Here is a 25,791-nt window from a genome sequence, read left to right as displayed (position 1 = left end):
CCAGTCTATATTAGCAGCAGACACAGTACGGTAGTCCACGGCTGTAGCTACCTCTGTGTCGGCACTCGGCAGTCCATCCATAATTGTATACCACCTACCCGTGGTTTTTTTTTCTTTCTTCTTTATACATACATACTACATCTCTTTATCAACCAGTCTATATTAGCAGCAGACACAGTACAGTAGTCCACGGCTGTAGCTACCTCTGTGTCGGCACTCGGCAGTCCATCCATAATTGTATACCACCTACCCGTGGTTTTTTTTACTTTCTTCTTTATACATACATACTACATCTCATTATCATCCAGTCTATATTAGCAGCAGACACAGTACAGTACAATAGTCCACGGCTGTAGCTACCTCTGTGTCGGCACTCGGCAGTCCATCCATAATTGTATACTAGTATCCATCCATCTCCATTGTTTACCTGAGGTGCCTTTTAGTTGTGCCTATTAAAATATGGAGAACAAAAATGTTGAGGTTCCAAAATTAGGGAAAGATCAAGATCCACTTCCACCTCGTGCTGAAGCTGCTGCCACTAGTCATGGCCGAGACGATGAAATGCCAGCAACGTCGTCTGCCAAGGCCGATGCCCAATGTCATAGTACAGAGCATGTCAAATCCAAAACACCAAATATCAGTAAAAAAAGGACTCCAAAACCTAAAATAAAATTGTCGGAGGAGAAGCGTAAACTTGCCAATATGCCATTTACCACACGGAGTGGCAAGGAACGGCTGAGGCCCTGGCCTATGTTCATGGCTAGTGGTTCAGCTTCACATGAGGATGGAAGCACTCAGCCTCTCGCTAGAAAACTGAAAAGACTCAAGCTGGCAAAAGCACCGCAAAGAACTGTGCGTTCTTCGAAATCCCAAATCCACAAGGAGAGTCCAATTGTGTCGGTTGCGATGCCTGACCTTCCCAACACTGGACGTGAAGAGCATGCGCCTTCCACCATTTGCACGCCCCCTGCAAGTGCTGGAAGGAGCACCCGCAGTCCAGTTCCTGATAGTCAGATTGAAGATGTCAGTGTTGAAGTACACCAGGATGAGGAGGATATGGGTGTTGCTGGCGCTGGGGAGGAAATTGACCAGGAGGATTCTGATGGTGAGGTGGTTTGTTTAAGTCAGGCACCCGGGGAGACACCTGTTGTCCGTGGGAGGAATATGGCCGTTGACATGCCTGGTGAAAATACCAAAAAAATCAGCTCTTCGGTGTGGAAGTATTTCACCAGAAATGCGGACAACATTTGTCAAGCCGTGTGTTCCCTTTGTCAAGCTGTAATAAGTAGGGGTAAGGACGTTAACCACCTCGGAACATCCTCCCTTATACGTCACCTGCAGCGCATTCATAATAAGTCAGTGACAAGTTCAAAAACTTTGGGCGACAGCGGAAGCAGTCCACTGACCAGTAAATCCCTTCCTCTTGTAACCAAGCTCACGCAAACCACCCCACCAACTCCCTCAGTGTCAATTTCCTCCTTCCCCAGGAATGCCAATAGTCCTGCAGGCCATGTCACTGGCAATTCTGACGAGTCCTCTCCTGCCTGGGATTCCTCCGATGCATCCTTGCGTGTAACGCCTACTGCTGCTGGCGCTGCTGTTGTTGCTGCTGGGAGTCGATGGTCATCCCAGAGGGGAAGTCGTAAGCCCACTTGTACTACTTCCAGTAAGCAATTGACTGTCCAACAGTCCTTTGCGAGGAAGATGAAATATCACAGCAGTCATCCTGCTGCAAAGCGGATAACTGAGGCCTTGACAACTATGTTGGTGTTAGACGTGCGTCCGGTATCCGCCGTTAGTTCACAGGGAACTAGACAATTTATTGAGGCAGTGTGCCCCCGTTACCAAATACCATCTAGGTTCCACTTCTGTAGGCAGGCGATACCGAGAATGTACACGGACGTCAGAAAAAGACTCACCAGTGTCCTAAAAAATGCAGTTGTACCCAATGTCCACTTAACCACGGACATGTGGACAAGTGGAGCAGGGCAGGGTCAGGACTATATGACTGTGACAGCCCACTGGGTAGATGTATGGACTCCCGCCGCAAGAACAGCAGCGGCGGCACCAGTAGCAGCATCTCGCAAACGCCAACTCTTTCCTAGGCAGGCTACGCTTTGTATCACCGCTTTCCAGAATACGCACACAGCTAAAAACCTCTTACGGCAACTGAGGAAGATCATCGCAGAATGGCTTACCCCAATTGGACTCTCCTGTGGATTTGTGGCATCGGACAACGCCAGCAATATTGTGTGTGCATTAAATATGGGCAAATTCCAGCACGTCCCATGTTTTGCACATACCTTGAATTTGGTGGTGCAGAATTTTTTAAAAAACGACAGGGGCGTGCAAGAGATGCTGTCGGTGGCCAGAAGAATTGCGGGACACTTTCGGCGTACAGGCACCACGTACAGAAGACTGGAGCACCACCAAAAACTACTGAACCTGCCCTGCCATCATCTGAAGCAAGAATTGGTAACGAGGTGGAATTCAACCCTCTATATGCTTCAGAGGTTGGAGGAGCAGCAAAAGGCCATTCAAGCCTATACAATTGAGCACGATATAGGAGGTGGAATGCACCTGTCTCAAGTGCAGTGGAGAATGATTTCAACGTTGTGCAAGGTTCTGATGCCCTTTGAACTTGCCACACGTGAAGTCAGTTCAGACACTGCCAGCCTGAGTCAGGTCATTCCCCTCATCAGGCTTTTGCAGAAGAAGCTGGAGACATTGAAGGAGGAGCTAACACGGAGCGATTCCGCTAGGCATGTGGGACTTGTGGATGGAGCCCTTAATTCGCTTAACAAGGATTCACGGGTGGTCAATCTGTTGAAATCGGAGCACTACATTTTGGCCACCGTGCTCGATCCTAGATTTAAAACCTACCTTGGATCTCTCTTTCCGGCAGACACAAGTCTGCTGGGGTTGAAAGACCTGCTGGTGAGAAAATTGTCAAGTCAAGCGGAACGCGACCTGTCAACATCTCCTCCTTCACATTCTCCCGCAACTGGGGGTGCGAGGAAAAGGCTCAGAATTCCGAGCCCACCCGCTGGCGGTGATGCAGGGCAGTCTGGAGCGACTGCTGATGCTGACATCTGGTCCGGACTGAAGGACCTGACAACGATTACGGACATGTCGTCTACTGTCACTGCATATGATTCTCTCAACATTGAAAGAATGGTGAAGGATTATATGAGTGACCGCATCCAAGTAGGCACGTCACACAGTCCGTACTTATACTGGCAGGAAAAAGAGGCAATTTGGAGGCCCTTGCACAAACTGGCTTTATTCTACCTAAGTTGCCCTCCCACAAGTGTGTACTCCGAAAGAGTGTTTAGTGCCGCCGCTCACCTTGTCAGCAATCGGCGTACGAGGTTACATCCAGAAAATGTGGAGAAGATGATGTTCATTAAAATGAATTATAATCAATTCCTCCGCGGAGACATTGACCAGCAGCAATTGCCTCCACAAAGTACACAGGGAGCTGAGATGGTGGATTCCAGTGGGGACGAATTGATAATCTGTGAGGAGGGGGATGTACACGGTGATATATCGGAGGATGATGATGAGGTGGACATCTTGCCTCTGTAGAGCCAGTTTGTGCAAGGAGAGATTAATTGCTTCTTTTTTGGGGGGGGTCCAAACCAACCCGTCATATCAGTCACAGTCGTGTGGCAGACCCTGTCACTGAAATGATGGGTTGGTTAAAGTGTGCATGTCCTGTTTATACAACATAAGGGTGGGTGGGAGGGCCCAAGGACAATTCCATCTTGCACCTCTTTTTTCTTTTATTTTTCTTTGCGTCATGTGCTGTTTGGGGAGGGTTTTTTGGAAGGGCCATCCTGCGTGACACTGCAGTGCCACTCCTAGATGGGCCCGGTGTTTGTGTCGGCCACTAGGGTCACTTATCTTACTCACACAGTCAGCTACCTCATTGCGCCTCTTTTTTTCTTTGCGTCATGTGCTGTTTGGGGAGGGTTTTTTGGAAGGGCCATCCTGCGTGACACTGCAGTGCCACTCCTAGATGGGCCCGGTGTTTGTGTCGGCCACTAGGGTCGCTTATCTTACTCACACAGTCAGCTACCTCATTGCGCCTCTTTATTTCTTTGCGTCATGTGCTGTTTGGGGAGGGTTTTTTGGAAGGGCCATCCTGCGTGACACTGCAGTGCCACTCCTAGATGGGCCCGGTGTTTGTGTCGGCCACTAGGGTCGCTTATCTTACTCACACAGTCAGCTACCTCATTGCGCCTCTTTTTTTCTTTGCGTCATGTGCTGTTTGGGGAGGGTTTTTTGGAAGGGCCATCCTGCGTGACACTGCAGTGCCACTCCTAGATGGGCCTGGTGTTTGTGTCGGCCACTAGGGTCGCTTATCTTACTCACACAGTCAGCTACCTCATTGCGCCTCTTTTTTTCTTTGCGTCATGTGCTGTTTGGGGAGGGTTTTTTGGAAGGGACATCCTGCGTGACACTGCAGTGCCACTCCTAGATGGGCCCGGTGTTTGTGTCGGCCACTAGGGTCGCTTATCTTACTCACACAGCTACCTCATTGCGCCTCTTTTTTTCTTTGCGTCATGTGCTGTTTGGGGAGGGTTTTTTGAAAGGGACATCCTGCGTGACACTGCAGTGCCACTCCTAGATGGGCCCGGTGTTTGTGTCGGCCACTAGGGTCGCTTATCTTACTCACACAGCGACCTTGGTGCAAATTTTAGGACTAAAAATAATATTGTGAGGTGTGAGGTATTCAGAATAGACTGAAAATGAGTGTAAATTATGGTTTTTGAGGTTAATAATACTTTGGGATCAAAATGACCCCCAAATTCTATGATTTAAGCTGTTTTTTAGGGTTTTTTGAAAAAAACACCCGAATCCAAAACACACCCGAATCCGACAAAAAAAATTCGGTGAGGTTTTGCCAAAACGCGGTCGAACCCAAAACATGGCCGCGGAACCGAACCCAAAACCAAAACACAAAACCCGAAAAATTTCCGGCGCTCATCTCTAGTAGCTACCATAGGTGTAGGCAGTGCAGCTGCTATGGGGCCCAGAGCTGAGAGGGGCCCACCTTCCCTGTCAAAGTTACATGTGTTATATACATTTTTCGCCATTGGGTGGTGCGCAGGGGTCCTTTCAAACTTTTTCCTTGGGGCCTGCAATATGTCTAGGTATGCCCTGGACCTGCTCATTGTAGTGTGGTCTAAAATTAACTGGAGGGCATTTTAATGTTATATAATATGAACCGGGGCACTGCAATGAGGAACAATATGAACGGGGGTGCACTGTATATAATAATGTGAATTGGGGGTACTGTGCGGCATAATGTGTACTGGCAGCTCTGAAATGTGACATAGGGGTAACTTAAGCACTACTGCGATTCAAAAGAAACTAGGGCACTACTATGGGGCATAACATTAAATAAGGCTGTACTATGGTTCAGAATATGAACTAGGGCACTATTATAGGGCATACACAACTGTTGCAGAGAAGTGTTTCTCTAGAAGCATTGGGACGGGTTCCCCTTCAAAATGTTGCTATGGGGCCCACAAAGTTCTGGCTACGCCCCTGTGTGTGACCATTGATTTAATTGCGCTAATGATTATCGATGCATGTTGTGTGTGCGCTGGGAATGTGTACGCAGTTGTTGTGCCTTTGCGATTGCTCCGCTGAGCGTCTCTGTACTTTCCAGGGCTGCTGGGTTTGTTTTTTTAAATAATTTAGCAAAATCTTCAGCATATAGAATCGCAGGTGCTGTCGCCATAACGTCCGTCAATGAATTAGGCCAGATATTAAAAATACTGTAAACGCTCTATGTGACAGCTCCAAATTACATTATTTTAGATGTTTGTATCAATTTAAAAGAAATCACTTGAGAATCTGCGCACATCTCTAATAAAAAGGGATCCTAATGTGGTTTACTGCGACTGTGGGATTTATGGGCCTCATTCAGAGATGGATGCAGTGCACATCGCTCCTGCATTCCCCGCCCCCAAACAGTGACAGGCTGCAGGTTAGGAGGCACCGTGTGCAACGACGCAGGACCCAATCTGCACATGCACAGAGCAGGACTTGTGCAGGCACCCCAGCAATGAAGATGTCCACAAAACAGAATCAAAGGGACCGCGGCAGCTTCTTGCATGTGATATGTTTTGCCCGATAGAAATCTGTAAGGAAGTATTTGTCTATTTAAATCGATTTTATGTTTCATTTTATAGGTGATTTATTTTGTGTTTGATTTTGAAACGGACATCCAAAACCAAACAAGAAACCACTAGTCAGACTGAACACACATCAAATGTGATTATAAAATCAATTTCAAAATAGCACGCTAGTATATGACAGTGGGAAAAGTAAGATTTTAAACCTACCTGTAAATCTTTTTCTCCTAGTCCGTAGAGGATGCTGGGGACTCCATAAGGACCATGGGGTATAGACGGGCTCCGCAGGAGACATGGGCACTCTAAGACTTTAGATGGGTGTGAACTGGCTCCTCCCTCTATGCCCCTCCTCCAGACCTCAGTTAAAGAACTGTGCCCAGAGGAGACGGACAGTATGAGGAAAGGATTTTTGTTAATCTAAGGGCGAGATACATACCAGCCCACACCATACACACCGTACAACATGGAATATGCCAAACCAGTTAACAGTATGAATAAAACAGCATCAGCCAGAGACTGATCACAACTGTAACATAACCCTTATGTAAGCAACAACTATATACAAGCCTTGCAGAAATTGTCCGCACTGGGACGGGCGCCCAGCATCCTCTACGGACTAGGAGAAAAAGATTTACCGGTAGGTTTAAAATCTAGTTTTTCTCTTACGTTCTAGAGGATGCTGGGGACTCCGTAAGCTCCATGGGGATTATACCAAAGCTCCAGACCGGGCGGGAGAGTGCGGATGACTCTGCAGCACTGATTGAGCAAACATGAGGTCCTCATCAGCCAGGGTATCAAACTGGTAGAATTTTGCAAAAGTGTTTGAACCCGACCAAGTAGCTGCTCGGCACAGCTGTAATGCCGAGACGCCTCGGGCAGCCGCCCAAGAAGAGCCCACCTTCCTAGTGGAATGGGCCTTTACCGAATTTGATAACGGCAATTCCGCCGTAGAATGAGCCTGCTGAATCGTGTTACAGATCCAGCGAGCAATAGTCTGCTTAGAAGCAGGAGCGCCAACCTTGATGGCCGCATACAGGACAAACAGAGCCTCTGTTTTCCTAACTCTAGCCGTCCTGGCTACATAAATCTTTATAGCCCTGACTACATCCAGGGACTTGGAATCCTCCAAGTCACCCGTAGCCACCGGCACCACAATAGGTTGGTTCATATGGACGACGAGACCACCTTAGGTAGAAATTGAGGGCGAGTTCTCAACTCCGCTCGATCCACATGGAAAATCAGATATGGGCTCTTTTCAGACACCCGCCTCGCAGATGCCAAGGCCAACAACATGACCACTTTCCAAGTGAGAAATTTTAACTCCACCGTTTGAAGAGGTTCAAACCAGTGTGATTGAAGGAACCGTAAAACCACGTTAAGGTGCCACTGGGGGCACAAAAGGAGGTTGGATGTGCAGCACTCCTTTCACAAAAGTCTGGACCTCTGGGAGAGAAGCCAACTCCTTCTGAAAGAATATAGATAATGCCGAAATCTGCACCTTAATGGAGCCTAACTTTAGGCCCATATCCACTCCTGTCTGTAGAAAATGGAGAAAACGGCCCAGCTGAAAATCTTCCGTAGGAGCATTCTTGGCTTCAAACCAAGACACATATTTCCTCCAGATACGGTGATAATGCCTCGCCGTTACCTCCTTCCTATCTTTGATTAGAGTAGGGATGACTTCCCCCGGAATACCCTTCCTAGCTAGGATTTGGTGTTCAACCGCCATGCCGTCAAACGTAACCGCGGTAAGTCCTGGAACACGCAGGGCCCCTGTTGTAACAGGTCCTCCCTGAGAGGAAGAGGCCACGGATCTTCTGTGATCATTTCCTGAAGATCTGAATACCAGGCCCATTGAGGCTATTCTGGAACAATGAGTATTGTCTGCACTCTTGTTCGTCTTATGATTCTCAATAGTTTTGAGATCAGTGGAAGAGAAGGGAACACATAGACCGACTGAAACGCCCACGGTGTCACTAGGGCGACCACCGCCACTGCCTGAGGGTCCCTCGACCTGGAACAATACTTCCGAAGCTTTTTGTTGAGGCGTGACGCCATCATGTCTATTTGAGGAAGTCCCCAACGACTTGATACTTCTGCAAAGACTTCTTGATGAAGCCCCCACTCTTCTGGATGGAGATCGTGTCTGCTGAGGAAGTCTGCTTCCCAGTTGTCTACACCCGGGATGAAGACTGCTGCCAGAGCGCTTACGTGATTTTCCGCCCAGCGAAGAATCCTGGTGGCTTCTGCCATTGCTGCTCTGCTCCTTGTCCCGCCTTGGCGGTTTACATGCACCACAGCTGTGACATTGTCTGAGTGAATCAGAATGGGTAGGTTGCAAAAAAGATTCTCCGCTTGCTGTAGGCCGTTGTATATGGCCCTTATTTCCAGCACATTGATGTGTAGACAAGCCTCCTGGCTTGACCATATTCCCTGAAAATTTCTTCCTTGTGTGACTGCTCCCCATCCTCGGAGGCTCGCGTCCGTGGTCACAAGAACCCAATCTTGAATGCTGAACCTGCGACCCTCTAGAAGGTGAGCACTCTGAAGACACCACAGGAGAGATACCCTGGCCCTGGGGGACAGGCTTATCCTCCGATGCATTTGCAGATGGGACCCTGACCACTTGTCCAGAAGGTCCCACTGAAAAGTTCTCGCATGGAACCTGCCGAACGGAATTGCCTCGTAGGCCGCCACCATCTTTCCCAATACTCGAGTGCATTGATGAACTGACACTCTCTTTGGTTTTAGCAGGTCCTTGACCATGTTCTGGAGTTCCTGGGCTTTTTCCATTGGGAGAAAAACCCTCTTTTTTTCCATGTCCAGAATCATGCCCAAAAATGCCAGCCGAGTTGTCGGAATCAACTGCGACTTTGGTAGATTTAGAATCCAGCCGTGTTGTTGTAGTACACTCAGGGAGAGAGACACGCTCTTTAGTAACTGATCTCTCGATCTTGCCTTTATCAGGAGATCGTCCAAGTATGGGATAATTGTGACCCCTTGCTTGTGCAGGAGCAATATCATTTCCGCCATCACCTTGGTGAAAATTCTTGGGGCCGTGGAAAGCCCAAACGGCAACGTCTGAAACTGGTAATGACAATCCTGTACAGCGAATCTCAGGTATGCCTGATGAGGAGGATATATGGGGACATGAAGGTATGCATCCTTTATGTCCAGAGACACCATAAAATCCCCCCCTTCCAGGCTGGAGATCACTGCCCGGAGAGATTCCGTCTTGAATTTGAACCTCTTCAAATATAGGTTTAGGGATTTTAGATTTAGAATTGGTCTGACCGAGCCGTCCGGCTTCGGGACCACAAACAGGGTTGAATAAAACCCCTTTCCCTGTTGCCCTAGGGGAACCTAGATAATCACCTGTTGTTGACACAGTTTCTGTATGGCAGCTGAAACTATTTCCCTCTCTGGGGGAGAAGATGGTAAGGCCGATTTGAAAAATCGGTGTGGAGGCACATCTTCGAACTCCAGTTTGTAGCCTTGGGATACAATTTCAATCACCCAAGGATCCAAATCCGACTGAACCCAGACCTGGCTGAAGAGACGAAGACGTGCCCCCACCGGTGCGGACTACCGCAGCGGAGCCCCAGCGTCATGCGGTGGATTTTGTAGAGGCCGGGGAGGATTTTTGTTCCCGGGAACTAGCCGTAGCTGGTGCTCTTTTCCCTCTACCTTTACCTCTGGCGACGAAGGAAGAGCCCCGACCCTTTCTGAACTTATGCGACCGAATGGACTGCATCTGGTATTGAGGGTTTTTTTTTTTGCTGTGGGGGAACATAAGGCACAAAAGAAGACTTACCCGCGGTAGCTGTGGAAACCAGGTCCGCGAGGCCATCCCCAAATAAACCTTCACCCTTGTAAGGCAAAGCCTCCATATGTCTTTTTGAATCAGCATCACCTGTCCATTGACGGGTCCACAGGGACCTTCTAGCAGAAACTGCCATGGCATTGGCTCTTGAACCCAACAGCCCAATATCTCTCGCAGCCTCTCTCATATATAACGCTGCGTCCTTAATGTGACCCAAGGTCAACAAAATACTATGCTTATCTAAGGTGTCAATGTCCGATGACAAGTTATCTACCCACGCTGCAATTGCGCTACCAATCCATGCCGATGCTACTGCTGGCCTGAGTAGGGCTCCAGTATGCGCGTAAATTGATTTTAAGGTAGTTTCCTGCCTGCAATCCGCAGGATCTTTTAGGGCCGCCGTGTCCGGCAACGGTAGTGCCACCTTTTTGGATAAGCGCGTCAAAGCCTTGTCCACCGTGGGCGAGGATTCCCACCATAACCTGTCCTTTGAGGGGAAAGGATACGCCATAATAATTCTCTTGGGAATCTGCAGTCTCTTGTCTGGAGTTTCCCAAGCCTTTTCAAATAAAGCATTCAGCTCATTAGATGGGGAAATGTTACCTCAGGTTTCTTCCCCTTAAACATGCAGACCCTTGTGTCAGGGACAGAAGGGTCCTCTGTGATATGTAAAACATCTTTTATTGCAATAATCACATATTAAATACTCTTGGCCACTCTTGGGTGTAACCTTGCATCATCATAGTCGACACTGGAGTCAGAATCCGTGTCGGTATCAGTGTCTGCTACCTGGGAAAGGGGACGTTTATAGGACCCTGAAGGGTCTTGTGACAACGCCAAAGCCATGGATTGACTCCCTGCTTTGTCCTTGGACTCTGCTTTGTCCAATCTCTTATGCAATAAAGTCACATTAGCATTTAACACATTCCACATGTCCAACCAATCCATTGTCGGCTGTGCCGACGGAGACACCACCACCATCTGCTCTGCATCCTCCCTAGACGAGCCTTCCACTTCAGACATGTCGACACACACGTACTGACACCCCCACACACACTGGGATCCAGGGGTGGATCCAGAACAAAATGACAGGGGGGGCACCATGATAGTGGAAGTCGGGGGGGGGGAGGGGGGGAAAGGGGGGGGGGTTCTTTTGCTCATGCTCCTGGGTGTGGCTCATAACATGGGTTGTGGCCTCACAGGGAATGGCATGCCGACGAGCCACTCTGCACTGCTAGTTGCCACTGTATGGTGCAATCAGGGTAAGGAAGCATGTGTTTGGATTTGTGCATGCAAATAATGCAGGATGTGGGATACAATGAGTGATATAGAGTGGGGAGCGGGAGGTGGCACAGAGGTTTGCAGTCAGATAGAATAGCGGGGTCACTGCCTGTGGAAAAGGCATTATGCAGTGGTTTGGACAGTGATAGGAGGAATAAAGTCAGTGTTTTTCTATATTTAACTTTAAATGCCTTTGAGACATCCATGAGCAGATGCAGTGGTGGAACTAGTGAGCGGTGGGCCCAGGTGCGACAAAATGCTTTGGGCCCCTCCACCATCCCATCCAAGTTCACCCCCTCACCCCTGGAGAGGATCTGGTGAGGGGGACCTGCTCGGGGCCAGGGAAATGGATACCTAGCAACAGTGCCGTAACTAGACATTTTAGTGCTGTGTGCAAGAAACAGCATCGGAGCCCCCCACCCCTTCTATGTAAAACAGGGGCAGTGCGCGCTGTAGGCGCGCGCAAAAAATATAGAGGCGTGGACACAAAATAATACCAATTCACAGTAGTGATGAGCGGGTTCGGTCTCTCGGGATCCGAACTTCACCCTTTTTACACGGGTCCGAGCCATACTCGGATTCTCCCGTATGGCTCGTTTAACCCGAGCGCGCCTGAACGTCATCATCCCACTGTCGGATTCTCGCGAGATTCGGATTCTATATAAGCAGCCGCGCGTCGCCGCCATTTTCACTCGTGCATTGGAAATGTTAGGGAGAGGACGTGGCTGGCGTCCTCTCCGTTATTGTTGAACTTGATTGTGCATTATTGCTTAATTGTGGGGAGGGCTGGGGAGCAGCAGTATTATATAGAAGGAGTACAGTGCAGAGTTTTGCTGATCAGTGACCACCAGTTATCCGTTCTCTGCCTGAAAAAAACGCTCCATATCTGTGCTCAGTGTGCTGCTTTATTGTGGGGACTGGGGACCACCAGTATAATATTATATAGGAGGAGTACAGTGCAGAGTTTTGCTGACCAGTGACCACCAGTATATAACATATAGCATTACGGTACAGTAGGCCACTGCTGTACCTACCTCTGTGTCGTCATTAAGTATACTATCCATCTAGATTCTATACCTGTGGTGCATTTCAGTTGTGCAGTTTGCTGACACAGTGACCACCAGTATACTATATATAGCAGTACGGTACGGAAGGCCACTGCTGTACCTACCTCTGTGTCGTCATTAAGTATACTATCCATCTAGATTCTATACCTGTGGTGCATTTCAGTTGTGCAGTTTGCTGACACAGTGACCACCAGTATACTATATATAGCAGTACGGTACGGAAGGCCACTGCTGTACCTACCTCTGTGTCATCATTAAGTATACTATCCATCTACATTCTATACCTGTGGTGCATTTTAGTTTTGCAGTTTGCTGACACAGTGACCACCAGTATACTATATATAGCAGTACGGTACGGAAGGCCACTGCTGTACCTACCTCTGTGTCGTCATTAAGTATACTATCCATCTACATTCTATACCTGTGGTGCATTTTAGTTTTGCAGTTTGCTGACACAGTGACCACCAGTATACTATATATAGCAGTACGGTACAGAAGGCCACTGCTGTACCTACCTCTGTGTCGTCATTAAGTATACTATCCATCTACATTCTATACCTGTGGTGCATTTTAGTTTTGCAGTTTGCTGACACAGTGACCACCAGTATACTATATATAGCAGTACGGTACGGAAGGCCACTGCTGTACCTACCTCTGTGTCGTCATTAAGTATACTATCCATCTACATTCTATACCTGTGGTGCATTTTAGTTTTGCAGTTTGCTGACACAGTGACCACCAGTATACTATATATAGCAGTACGGTACGGAAGGCCACTGCTGTACCTACCTCTGTGTCGTCATTAAGTATACTATCCATCTACATTCTATACCTGTGGTGCGCCTCTTTTTTTCTTTGCATCATGTGCTGTTTGGGGACAATTTTTTTGAAGTGCCATCCTGTCTGACACTGCAGTGCCACTCCTAGATGGGCCAGGTGTTTGTGTCGGCCACTTGTGTCGCTTAGCTTAGTCACACAGCGACATTGGTGCGCCTCTTTTTTTCTTTGCATCATGTGCTGTTTTGGGACAATTTTTTTGAAGTGCCATCCTGTCTGACACTGCAGTGCCACTCCTAGATGGGCCAGGTGTTTGTGTCGGCCACTTGTGTCGCTTAGCTTAGTCACACAGCGACCTTGGTGCGCCTCTTTTTTTCTTTGCATCATGTGCTGTTTGGGGACAATTTTTTTGAAGTGCCATCCTGTCTGACACTGCAGTGCCACTCCTAGATGGGCCAGGTGTTTGTGTCGGCCACTTGTGTCGCTTAGCTTAGTCACACAGGGACCTTGGTGCGCCTCTTTTTTTCTTTGCATCATGTGCTGTTTGGGGACAATTTTTTTGAAGTGCCATCCTGTCTGACCCTGCAGTGCCACTCCTAGATGGGCCAGGTGTTTGTGTCGGCCACTTGTGTCGCTTAGCTTAGTCACACAGCGACCTTGGTGCGCCTCTTTTTTTCTTTGCATCATGTGCTGTTTGGGGACAATTTTTTTGAAGTGCCATCCTGTCTGACCCTGCAGTGCCACTCCTAGATGGGCCAGGTGTTTGTGTCGGCCACTTGTGTCGCTTAGCTTAGTCACACAGCGACCTTGGTGCGCCTCTTTTTTTCTTTGCATCATGTGCTGTTTGGGGACAATTTTTTTGAAGTGCCATCCTGTCTGACACTGCAGTGCCACTCCTAGATGGGCCAGGTGTTTGTGTCGGCCACTTGTGTCGCTTAGCTTAGTCACACAGCGACCTTGGTGCGCCTCTTTTTTTCTTTGCATCATGTGCTGTTTGGGGACAATTTTTTTGAAGTGCCATCCTGTCTGACACTGCAGTGACACTCCTAGATGGGCCAGGTGTTTGTGTCGGCCACTTGTGTCGCTTAGCTTAGTCACACAGCGACCTTGGTGCGCCTCTTTTTTTCTTTGCATCATGTGCTGTTTGGGGACTATTTTTTTGAAGTGCCATCCTGCCTGGCACTGCAGTGCCACTCCTAGATGGGCCAGGTGTTTGTGTCGGCCACTTGTGTCGCTTAGCTTAGCCATCCAGCGACCTCGGTGCAAATTTTAGTACTAAAAATAATATTGTGAGGTGTGAGGTGTTCAGAATAGACTGGAAATGAGTAGAAATTATGGTTATTGATTAATAATACTATGGGATCAAAATGACCCTCAAATTCTATGATTTAAGCTCTTTTTTAGGGTTTTTTGAAAAAAACACTCGAATCCAAAACACACCCGAATCCGACAAAAAAATTTTCAGGGAGGTTTTGCCAAAACGCGTCCGAATCCAAAACACGGCCGCGGAACCGAATCCAAAACACAAAACCCGAAAAATGTCCGGTGCACATCACTAATTCACAGTAGTCTCCATTATTCAAATTACGCCCCATAGTAGCACCACTACACCAGGTAGAGCCCCTTTTACACATTACGGCAGACAGCGTCCCTTTTTTACACATAACGGCAGACAGCGTCCACTTTTTACACATAACGGCAGACAGCGTCCCCTTTTTACACATTACGGCAGACAGCGTCCCCCTTTTTACACATTACGGCAGACAGTCCCCCTTTTTTTACACATTACGGCAGACAGTGTCCCCCTTTTTACACATTACGGCAGACAGCGTCATGTAATGAGTCAGTTTACATGCCGCGCTGGATTTGGGCCCCTGGACAGTGGTGGGCCCCAGTGCAAAGCACTGCTTGCACTGGTGGTAGTTCCGCCACTGAACAGATGGCTGAATGACAGTTTAAGACGATGCCTAATAAAGATTTATTAAGCTCGGTGAAGTGATAAAGTGGAAGGTGACAAAGTACCAGCCAGTCAGCTCCTAACTTAACTTCTATGTTACAGGCTGGATTTGAAAAATGACAGTTAGGAGCTGAGTGGCTGGTGCTTTATCACCTTCCACTTTATCATTTCATCATGCTTAATAAATCTTCCCCTGAGCTCTCTGACAGAATCGCTGTATGAAAATCTGAACAGGGAACGTTTTGGGGACACTAAAAATATAAACACTAAAAAATGAAGCATAATCCCTCTGTATTTTGTCAGTATTTCCCGCAACCTCTGCCCCCTTGCAAGTGATAACAATCTTACTTACAGTGGTCAGCGAAGGGGAGCCGTTGGTGAAGATGCCTGCTCTGGCTCCCTGGTCAACTGGGGTCTCTAGAAGGGCAAGAGAGCACCAGAGCATTGGAGGAGTTCGGGGAGTCTGAGCTGCCCAGCACCCAGCCAGCGTGACAGGGAATGCTGGAGACGAGAGCTTAACCCTGTCACTGTGCCGAGTACGGGCAGCGGCGGGACCTGGCTGCGGCGGGACCCGGCAGCGGCAGCATCAGTCCGGGCTGAAGGGAGCTAGGAGTGCCCTTAAATCACGACCCGATCCCGCACCCCCACCGCGCACACGGCTCCGGCCAGCCCTGTTGCTATGTGGCTGGAATGTAATGAGCATAAAGGCTTCAAAAATTATCCTAAACGACAGGGGGGGCACGTGCTTGGGTGCCCCCCCCCCCTGAATCCGCCACTGCTGGGATCTATGAATATGGGGACAGTCCCCCAATAAGGCCCTTTGGAGAGACAGAGAGAGAGTATGCCAGCACACACCCAGCGCCACTAGACACTGAAAACACAGTCCCAGCCTATACAGCGCTTTTTTGTGTATGTGATTTGCGCCAAATAAATGTGCCCCCCTCGTTTTTTATCCCGTTACTTGGTTCAGCAGGGGAGAGTCCGGGAGCAGCTTCTCTGCAGCATGCTGTGGAGAAAATGGCGCTGGTTAGTGCTGGAGGATCAAGCCCCGCCCCCTCGACGGCGGGCTTTGGTTCCGCTCAATTTCTTTATACTGGCGGGGGTTTTATAATATACTGCCTCCGCAGTACCTAAGCCTGGTGCCAGTTTATTTGAGGTAATCATTGCTGCCCAGGGCGTCCCCCCTGCGCCCTGCACCCTTGCTGTGCCTGTGTGTGTGTGGGAGCAATGGCGCGCAGCGCGACCGCTGCGCGATACCTCACTGAAGATCTGAAGTCTTCTGCCGCCTGTGAAGTCTTCTTTCTTCATATACTCACCCGGCTTCTATCTTCCGGCTCTGTGAGGAGGACGGCGGCGCGGCTCCGGGACAAACAGCGAGGACGACACCTGTGTTCCGACCCTCTGGAGCTAATGGTGTCCAGTAGCCTAAGACGCAGAGACTATCAGTTAAGTAGGTCTGCGTCTCTCCCCTCAGTCCCACGAAGCAGGGAGCCTGTTGCCAGCAGTGCTCCCTGAAAATAAAAAACCTAACAAAAGTATTTTCAGAGAAACTCAGTAGAGCTCCCCTGCAGTGCATCCAGTCTCCTCTGGGCACAGGATCTAACTGAGGTCTGGAGGAGGGGCATAGAGGGAGGAGCCAGTTCACACACACCCATCTAAAGTCTTAGAGTGCCCATGTCTCCTTTTGATCCCGTCTATACCCCATGGTCCTTACGGAGTCCCCAGCATCCTCTAGCACGTGAGAGAAAGAATGTTGATTTGATTTAAATCGATTTAAATTAGCCTTAAAATCACATACAAAATTGAACATTAGTAAACATACCCTTAAGTAAGAAAAATAATTCCACAGCCCAAAACATAAAGCAATCAAACTGAAGAACATTTCAGCCCTGTCCTCAAGCACTAGGACTGTAATGCTTTACTATGAGCACAATGTAAGATTATATAAAAAGTACACGCAGCAAGACTGCAATAGATGTCTGTGACAAGGAATATTAGTCTTGCAGCACTGTGTGTTACCTCTACATTCACATCAGTAGCATTCCTAGAAAACAATAATTTGCCCTATGAATATCCACTTCAACAATGTTATTTTTGTATACATTCAAATACAAATGCTATCATAGGTAAAATAGTCCCTATTATGCAGTATTGTATGATTTCAAGTGACGGAGGAGTTAAATGAGTTCCTGAGTAACCTGATGTTCATTTATGTCTGAAAAAGCAGGAGACCTTGACACAGTTTGACCCAGTCCCTTATGCACTTCCATTCTGAAGGATGCCACTTAAATATCTCCAGGGACTTATGATAAATGAATCCATTAGGACTGTAAAGTGGACTGAAGGAGATACAGTAATTCAGAGTCTTAGGGTATAACCTTTCCTTCGCTGTGTTATTAATGCAAGGCAGATGTGCATGGAGCATGCACTATAGCAAAGAGCAATATCGAAATATTTTTTAATATACTGTACTCTTGTAAATCATAAACACATTATTTTTCCTCATGTCCTAATTGCTATACTGTACAAAACTGTGTATGCTGGAATAGAAGAATACAGAATAAGCAGGTTAAAAATGTCATTTGGAAATGCTGCCGGCACTACAGTTTTATACTGTAGAGTAGTTTTCTGCATAGGTAATCAAACCAGAGACCCTTGCTCTATAAACATATGACTATTCCTGTTATAGCAACTAATGCTATCTTTTGACATACAACACTGAGATAAAATAAGTCCCACCCCCGATCCACCCAAATCCCACCCCGACCCACACAAACCCTGTCAAGATCCACCTAAAGATGCCCACTTATGTGCAAATCCAAAGCCTACTCAGACTCTTGCACAAGTGGTATCCCCTCAAAACCAGGACACCTGGGAGTTATGGGTTCGGTATGAATGGTCGACCATGCTATGGTCGACAGTCATTAGGTCGACCACTATTGGTCGACATTGACATGGTCGACATGGACACATGGTCGACACATGAAAATGGTCGACACATGAAAGGTCGACATATGAAAAGGTCGACATGAGTTTTTTTACTTTTTTTGGTGTCGTTTTTTGCGTAAAGTGACTGGGAACCCCAATTAGTGCACCGCGTCCCCTCGCATGGCTCGCTTCGCTCGCCATGCTTCAGGGCATGGTGCCTTCGCTCCGCTATCGCTTCGCTCGGCACACTTTACCGTTCCAATCGTAGTCCATGTGGATCGTAAAGTATGGAAAAGTTCCCCAAAATAAAAAAAAGTTAAAAAACTCATGTCGACCTTTTCATGTGTCGACCTTTCATGTGTTGACCATTTTCATGTGTCGACCATGTGTCCATGTCGACCATGTCAATGTCGACCAATAGTGGTCGACCTAATGACTGTCGACCATAACATGGTCGACCATGTGAACGGATACCGGAGTTATGCATATTTATTAGAACATAGGCATTAAAGATAATTCACATCACAAAAAATATGGCCATTCAGAACATTCCATTTTACACAAATGTCACTATTGTCCGTCCACTATGGTTTGTGGAATTGCCCCTGTGATATTACTCCTAATTTTGTGTATTAATGGGTCCAGGTGGAAGTGCACATGAGGAAAAGAGTAAAAATGCCACTACAAGGTCCTGACTACTATCTTAGGACTATTCCCGTATATTAACTACATTTTTTCCATTTATTTTTATTTATGTTTTAAATAAATCATGAATGTAATACAAAATCCTCTGTGGCTGCTCAATAGGATCTATCTAAACTTCTTAAATCGCATTTAAATACCTTGGGGGTAATTCAATTGCATGCGAAAGGGGCAAATTGCCATCGTCGCAGTGTTTAAACGCTGACAACAGCACTGCATCTCACACCTCTCGTTCACCCAGGCAAATCCCGAATTCGCACAAAAGTGCTTGGTACCCTATGGGTCTGTGAGTAGTTTTGTGTGAGTTTGCTCTTCTGTAAAATGCGAATGCTGCGCTGATTTGGCCAGGCTCACATCTTCTCCCGCAACTGAATTCACCCCTTTGTCCAGAAAATGTATGTATTTATCAAGACTGCAATACAGAGAATACTTACAAACCCATGCTATTTTTTTCAGGCCAATTAATAAAAAAGTATATAGTTTGGGAATTTGGGGGCAGATGTATTAACCTGGAGACAGCATAAGGAAGTGATAAACCAGTGATAAGCGCAAGGTGATAAATGTGCCAGCCAATCAGCTCCAATATGTAAATTAACAGTTAGGAGCTGATTGGCTGGTGCGTTTATCACCTTGCACTTATCACCGGTTTATCACTTCCTTATGCTGTCTCCAGCTTTAATAAATCTGCCCCATTGTGCCAAGTACCTTGGCACAAGACATACTAACTCTACTCATATAGGGCCCTGTGGGAATTGTACCTCTAGCACAAGTCTTATGCAGTAACAATGCTAACCACTGTGTGCAAGCAGTTTTAGTGAAACATGTAAAAGTACAGAGGTGTCCTCATGTGCAGTCATGCCAAACAGCCCCTATTGGCACGTTTTTATTTTGTCTTAGACACAAAGTGATGTGGCTAGGGTGCACTGGGAGACAGCGCTGATTAATGTGTGACATTTGTATATTTGAATGCTACTGAGTCTGTATATGAAGCACAACAGAATTTGGTATGGAAAAAGACCACAGCCGCTGCACCATAGCACTTGTACAGAGTCAGACAAGTGTCATATACCAAATGAATCAGCGCAGTCTCCTGGTGGGTCCTATTGTGTTGCAATTAAGACACAATTTTAGCAAAAAAAGATTTATTTGTTGTATAAGAGAAACGGCAGAGCCACAGGAAATATATAAATTCAGATAGGGGGTATGGGTAATGAAATAAAGACCATTGGCAATGCAGCTTTAATATGTGAAAAATAGAAGCTTAAAGACCAGAAATCATAGTTTATGTAGTAACACACATGTGGTTTAAAAAAATGCATATAAAAAATAATAATAATAATAATACTGTAGTTACCTGAATTTGGAACATCTGGATAATCTGAGTTGTACCATTTATTCCACTCAGAAGGATTTTCTGCTATCTGCAATAAGTAAATGGGTTTTCAGTTTAGCAAATATGCATTTTTCCTTCAGATACAATCTGCACCATTTACAATGCCCAAGCGCTCCTTGGATATACCCATGTCAAGTAAATTTACACCTAGTTTGGCAGACTGGCAAATTACCTTACATCAAAGCCCAATTTACTATAACTTAAATACTAAACGGTGAGAGGACATCAGCAATATCCTTATTATATGTGTCACTTTTGTGTGTTTGAAACTTATTGCAGTAATTGAAGTACAACTGTCGACTGCAGAATGAAAATTAGTGTAAGCCATGCACCTAGATCTTCGTCTTCTCAGATGTGGAATGGGGCTTATTCATTAATTATCGGGATTCTACATCGAATAATAATAATTTCTGGAGAGAGCCGGGGAGGAATCTCATGGTACCATTTGAGATCTGCAGCCCAATGGCTACAATGCTGGAGAAGGAGTTAGCCACCAAGGCCAAGGTAACAACCACAGCAAAACTGACTACTCTCTTGGAATGGCAGCGAGATTGCCAAATTTGAGGGGCATAGTGTTCTCGGATTGGCCTACTTCTCCAGTGTAGTGTACGTGCCCTTGATAAGATAATCTGTGGCACCAATAAAACCCAATCACCCCCATCACCTAATTCTCACTGAGGGCATCACCATGTAAAAGTACTGTAGCTTTAAGTATGAACCACAATAAATTGTAGGGCAGAGTACAGCAGGTTAGACTGCACAAACGCACAGCCAACAGGTATTTCCAAGCAAAATATACCGCATTACCGTTAGCATTAACCCACAGCACTCTAATAATGATGTTTTAAGGTTTCATCTTTACAACTCATTTAACTAGAAAAATAAAATGAAACAAGAAATAAATTGATTAAAATGTTTTCCTAACTAATGGAGGTGACCTCAAATGAAAATCATGTACAGTTCTGTGTGGCGCTGTACATGTACAGTTCTGTCTGACGCTTTCAAGGATTTTCTACATACTTATAAAACCTGCAGGTTTATTAGTGTGTCCAATACGTACACCTTGGCCTGATGCACCAGGATCATTCCACACATTACCTTGTGTGATTTTATTGAGCACTCTCTGGAGACCATTTGATTAAAGATTTGTAGTATTTTAGCAAAGCATGCTTATGTCCAATCTGCCTTCCTCAATGGAAAAGTAATTTATATGAAAGCTGTACAGCCACTGGTGCATATATAATGGGTGAAGGGTGTACAACGTACTGTACTAGGGCTCATGGGACAAGGGGAGCCCTATGCCGCTCACCACCCTGCACAGAGAAAAGATTTCCCAGTGTGTCCGTGTGGCATCCCTCTCCTCCTTATACCTGTTGGCAGTGATTTATTTGGTAACAGCAAAGAGGATATAGCAAAGACTTTGGCACTGCGTCAGAATCTTTGCTACCTTCAGCATGTGCCATATTACTAAATACATCACTAGAAACATGGCACCTTTGGCAGCGGCTCCCCATCTTTTAAAATACTACTGTGCACAGCTAATCACCATTATAATACCCTAAGTATAAACATTGTGTTGTAATACATGTACCCAGAATCTCAATACTTGTAGTAGTATGCAGGACTAGGTACAAAGGAATGGAGACAAGCAAACAGACAAAAAATAAATAAGAAACAGTACTCACCTGAACACATAATTCTTTCAGGTGGACTGATATGGATGACAAAGTCATTAGTTCTTCCCATCTTTCGTGAGGCAGCCATGGTGGTGCACTTACGTTGGAGTTAAATGTCTCCAATTTTATTGTATTGAATCCACAGCTGCCTGCAAATTTGGGGTATATAAAAAGTATATTGCTCAAGACAAATGGTTTGGCACATTTATTGCAACAAATATTTGTAAGTCTTCAACAACAAAAAAACAAGTTGCAGATGCGTCCACATACACCTATGCTGAAATTGCACCAAACAGCCCCGTTTGGTGCCTCAGACTTCACAATTTAACCATGCATCTTTTTCTTAAAATATGCGTCTCAATGTGCTATGCTAATCCAATTTACTTAGTAGACTGTTAGCGACTTAGGGGGTCATTCTGACCCGATCACACGCTGCAGTTTTTTCGCAGCGTAGCGATCGGGTAAGAACTGTGCATGCGCCGGCGCATGGCCATCCGTCGCTGTTAATCAGGAAGAGGCGGTCGATGGGCAGGAGTGGGCGAAACGGCGGCGTTTGGCCGCCATTTGTGGGCGCGGTCTGGCCAATGCAGGCGTGGTCGGACCGTACGGGGAGTGGCCCACAGCGGCTGCGTGATGTCACGTGCAGCCGCTGCGGGCCAGGGAGCGATGAGTAGCTCCCGGCCAGCACGCTAAAGCTGCGCTGGTCAGGAGCTACTCTTGAAGTGCAAAGGTATCACCGCTGTGCGATGCCTTTGCACTTCTGCAGGGGGGGCCGGCACTGACATGCGGGGCGGACTAGCCCTGTGCTGGGCGTCCCCCCGCGTGTCTGAGTTCATGATCGTAGCTGTGCTAAATTTAGCAAAACTACGATCAACTCGGAATGACCCCCTTAGGGCCTGATTCAGAGGTGGATGCAGTTGTGTGCTTAGAAAGAGTAAAGGGAAGACAGTTAAAAGGGAGCAAGGTGTGAATTGCAGGAGGGCGGGTTGCTTTAAAAAGTAGGGGGTACTTAGAAAGAGTAGGCGAGAGCAGTTGCAGGAGGAGGAAAGCCCCAGCAGCATGGTGGATCAGGAGAATTACTATGTGAAACACAGTAAACTAGTGCTGCAGTTATTTATTGTGTGGGCGGTGTGTGTCAGGTTGCCATCCATTAAGGAAAACCCCGACCCTTTGTAATCCAAGATGGGTAATGTCCTGGGGGGCCCTGCTTATTCCGCCAGTCCTGGGCCTCGCAATTTTTGATGGCGGCACTGGCGTATCTACAGTACTATGCAGATAAAAGTGATTGACCCCACCCCCACCCCTCCTCCCCACAGCGCAAGAGAAATTGTGTGCTCCTACAGCAGACACGTCTTCATGAAGATATACAAAGGGTAGAGGGGCACTGATTAGATCATTTGCTAACAAAATAGCTTGCTGGAGGGAGCTAACAGAGGGGCAGATGTATTAACCTGGAGAAGGCATAAGGAAGTGATAAACCAGTGATATGTGCAAGGTGATAAAAGCACCAGCCAATCAGCTCCAATATGTAAATTAACAGTTAGGATCTGATTGGCTGGTGCCTTTATCACCTTATACATATCACTGGCTTATCACTTCCTTATGCCTTCTCCAGGTTAATACATCTGCCCCAGAGTCTGAAAAGGGATCATCTCAGGCTACATGATTTGATGTTTCCAGGGTGACACTGGACTGGAATAAAGAAAATGAAGAAACCTGGATGGACAGGCCAGCTCAGAGTCCAGATATTAACCCCATGGAGAACCTCTGGAATGAATTGGAGCCAGGTGCGTTCTAGACTGACTCAACCTTCTGCAGTGTTGCAGTTGGTCACTATACTTAAGGAGGAATGGCTAAACATACCACTTGTTTTTCAAGAACTTGTGGACAGTTTGTCAGGAAGGGTGTCTGCAGTAATCACTGCATGTGGTAGACCTACAAAATACTGATGTCAATAATCTATTTGCCGTCAATGTCCAATCACTTTAGTCTACATAGTGTGCATTACAAAATTAAAATGCTTGGTTTTTATTGCCTTGTGCATTCTCTAGCCAATAGCGGATCTTGCCACGGGCAAGCAAGACTTTTGGCCGGGGTGCCACCTTCCGGAGGGCGCCGCACCATGGCAAGATCCGCCACTGAGCCCCCTGCAGTGCCCGCTGTGCCCCCTGCTTTGAAGGGAACCAGACGCATAGCGTCTAGTTTCCCTTCATGGAGAGGACCTTTGTTGTGCGGTGCGCGATGACGTCATTGCGCACCGCACAGCAAAGGTCCTCTCCATGAAGGGAAACTAGACGATACGGTCTAGTTTCCCTTCATGGAGAGGGCCTTTGCTGTGCGGTGCGCGACAGCATAGTGGCACAGACACTAGGGGTCATAACTGACCTCTAGTGTCTATGCTGTTCTATGGGAGAGACGTAATAACGTCTCTCCCATAGATCGAGGAGAGGAGAAGAGCGGCGCGGCGCCGGCGGAGGAGGTCTGCAGCGGTCTGGATCAGGAAAGGGTATAGTAAGTATATATATATATTTTTTCTTTCAGCGGTGCTACAGGGGGCACAAATGTGGGCGTAACTGACCACACCCCCATTTGAAGCCACGCCCCTATACTTTGCCCGGGGCGCCACAAGCCCAAGAACCGGTCCTGTCTCTAGTATTGTCTCCAGGGTCACAGCAAGCTGTAAAAAGTTGCTGTTGGGGCTCTCGTGCGCCCTGGGCACCAGCACTGATTGCACACTCCTCATTGTAGCCCTGGCAATTGGACAGGCATGGAGGGGGGCCCAGCAATGCACAAACACTCTCCAAGGCACCTGCTCTTCTCTATATAGACCTCCCCTCTGCTCATTTCAGGGGACCTAAGAAGATACAACCTATTTTTGCTATGGGGCACTGCAATGTTCAACCCTTGATAAAGCAAACGTGTGTCCACAAGCACTACACACATATATGTCACGACTGTGGCACACTTATCTGCATTGCATAGGTTGTGTGAATTTAAATTTTAGCAAGAGGACTGTAATATAACCCAATTTAATCAGTGCAGTCTGCATGTGACAGCACACTGAGACTGTTGATCAGTGTTTAGGAGAGGAAAGCTTGCAGTATTTACTTTATTGTTCATTATTAAACAGATAAGTGAATGGCAGTTGTTGAAATATGCAGCCAGGAAAAGTGGATTTTTCTGTCTTCATCTATGATTTAATACACAAGTAAAACCATAATACCACATCTTCAAGGAATACAAATGAAACGCTTTTACCATTTCAGTGCTTGTTGCTATGATATGGATTGTGCACGACTCCTGAGAAGCAGCAAACAAATCATTTTATTTATCCTATTAATTGCAAACTGTGCTGCAGTGACTAGGTAAAAATATTGCATTTAGGCAGAATAAAATAGTTTGCTATGATATTTGATTTGCCTGTGAAGATAAGTGAGGAATGTTGTTTTCTGTAAGGTTCTTTAATCCAACAAAGTAGGTACAGGATTCTTTGAAAAAAAAAATGTCCAAAAATGTAATAACAGACATTAAAGAACGACTTACTTCTGTATTTCTCTATGCGGCCCCTGGCATTTCCCCTTATTATCTAGTTTAGCAGTTGTCATCTCAGTGACCCTATGATGAGGCGCATTATCACCAAGTTGTAGGAATTATTATTATTATTACTGTTTTTACCTTTTTGTAGATTATTGGACATCATTCTCTGGGTAACTGACTACAATCTCGTGTGCTGCACACTACATAAGTAGTACAATTTTAGCAGAACACTCCTGATTTAAGGGGCTTGTTCCGACTGGCAGGAAAGTGGGAAGGATGTCTGCACTCACAGAGCCCTCTCAATAGCTATTGACACTGCTGATCACCTCTTCTACTGAACACCCTTCACTCCTTGGACTTCTATGACATAACCCTGTCCAATCTATCCAACCATATATTCGCTAAAAGCTCGCCTTTTCTCTGAAGCCTACTCCACAATGATATATGACTCATTCCTTCCTACTCGCACTAGACAGAGATACCCTGCTCCTTGCTGAGCCA

At 46.7% G+C, this 25,791-nt stretch overlaps 1 protein-coding gene across 7 annotated transcripts in view; it reads right to left on the bottom strand.

Moving 5' to 3' along the window:
• Positions 1 to 25,791, bottom strand: part of LOC135027842 (uncharacterized) — a 1,366,020-nt gene that overhangs the window by 373,663 nt on the left and 966,566 nt on the right. For all 7 annotated transcript variants that reach the window (XR_010224289.1, XM_063953745.1, XM_063953744.1 and 4 more), the window contains 2 exons: positions 21,763 to 21,902; positions 20,039 to 20,105 (listed from right to left, as the gene is read on the bottom strand). Coding sequence is in view for 6 of the 7 variants with exons in the window: in XM_063953745.1 (XP_063809815.1) it covers positions 20,039 to 20,105; positions 21,763 to 21,902 (207 nt within the window). In the remaining variant the exon portion in view is untranslated. The remainder of the gene's footprint in view (positions 1 to 20,038; positions 20,106 to 21,762; positions 21,903 to 25,791) is intronic.

Source organism: Pseudophryne corroboree, chromosome 2, assembly GCF_028390025.1.
Source record: "Pseudophryne corroboree isolate aPseCor3 chromosome 2, aPseCor3.hap2, whole genome shotgun sequence".
Taxonomy (NCBI): Eukaryota; Metazoa; Chordata; class Amphibia; order Anura; family Myobatrachidae; genus Pseudophryne; species Pseudophryne corroboree.
The sequence above is the reverse complement of the archived record's forward strand: the minus strand, read 5'-3'. Positions and strand labels throughout refer to the sequence as shown.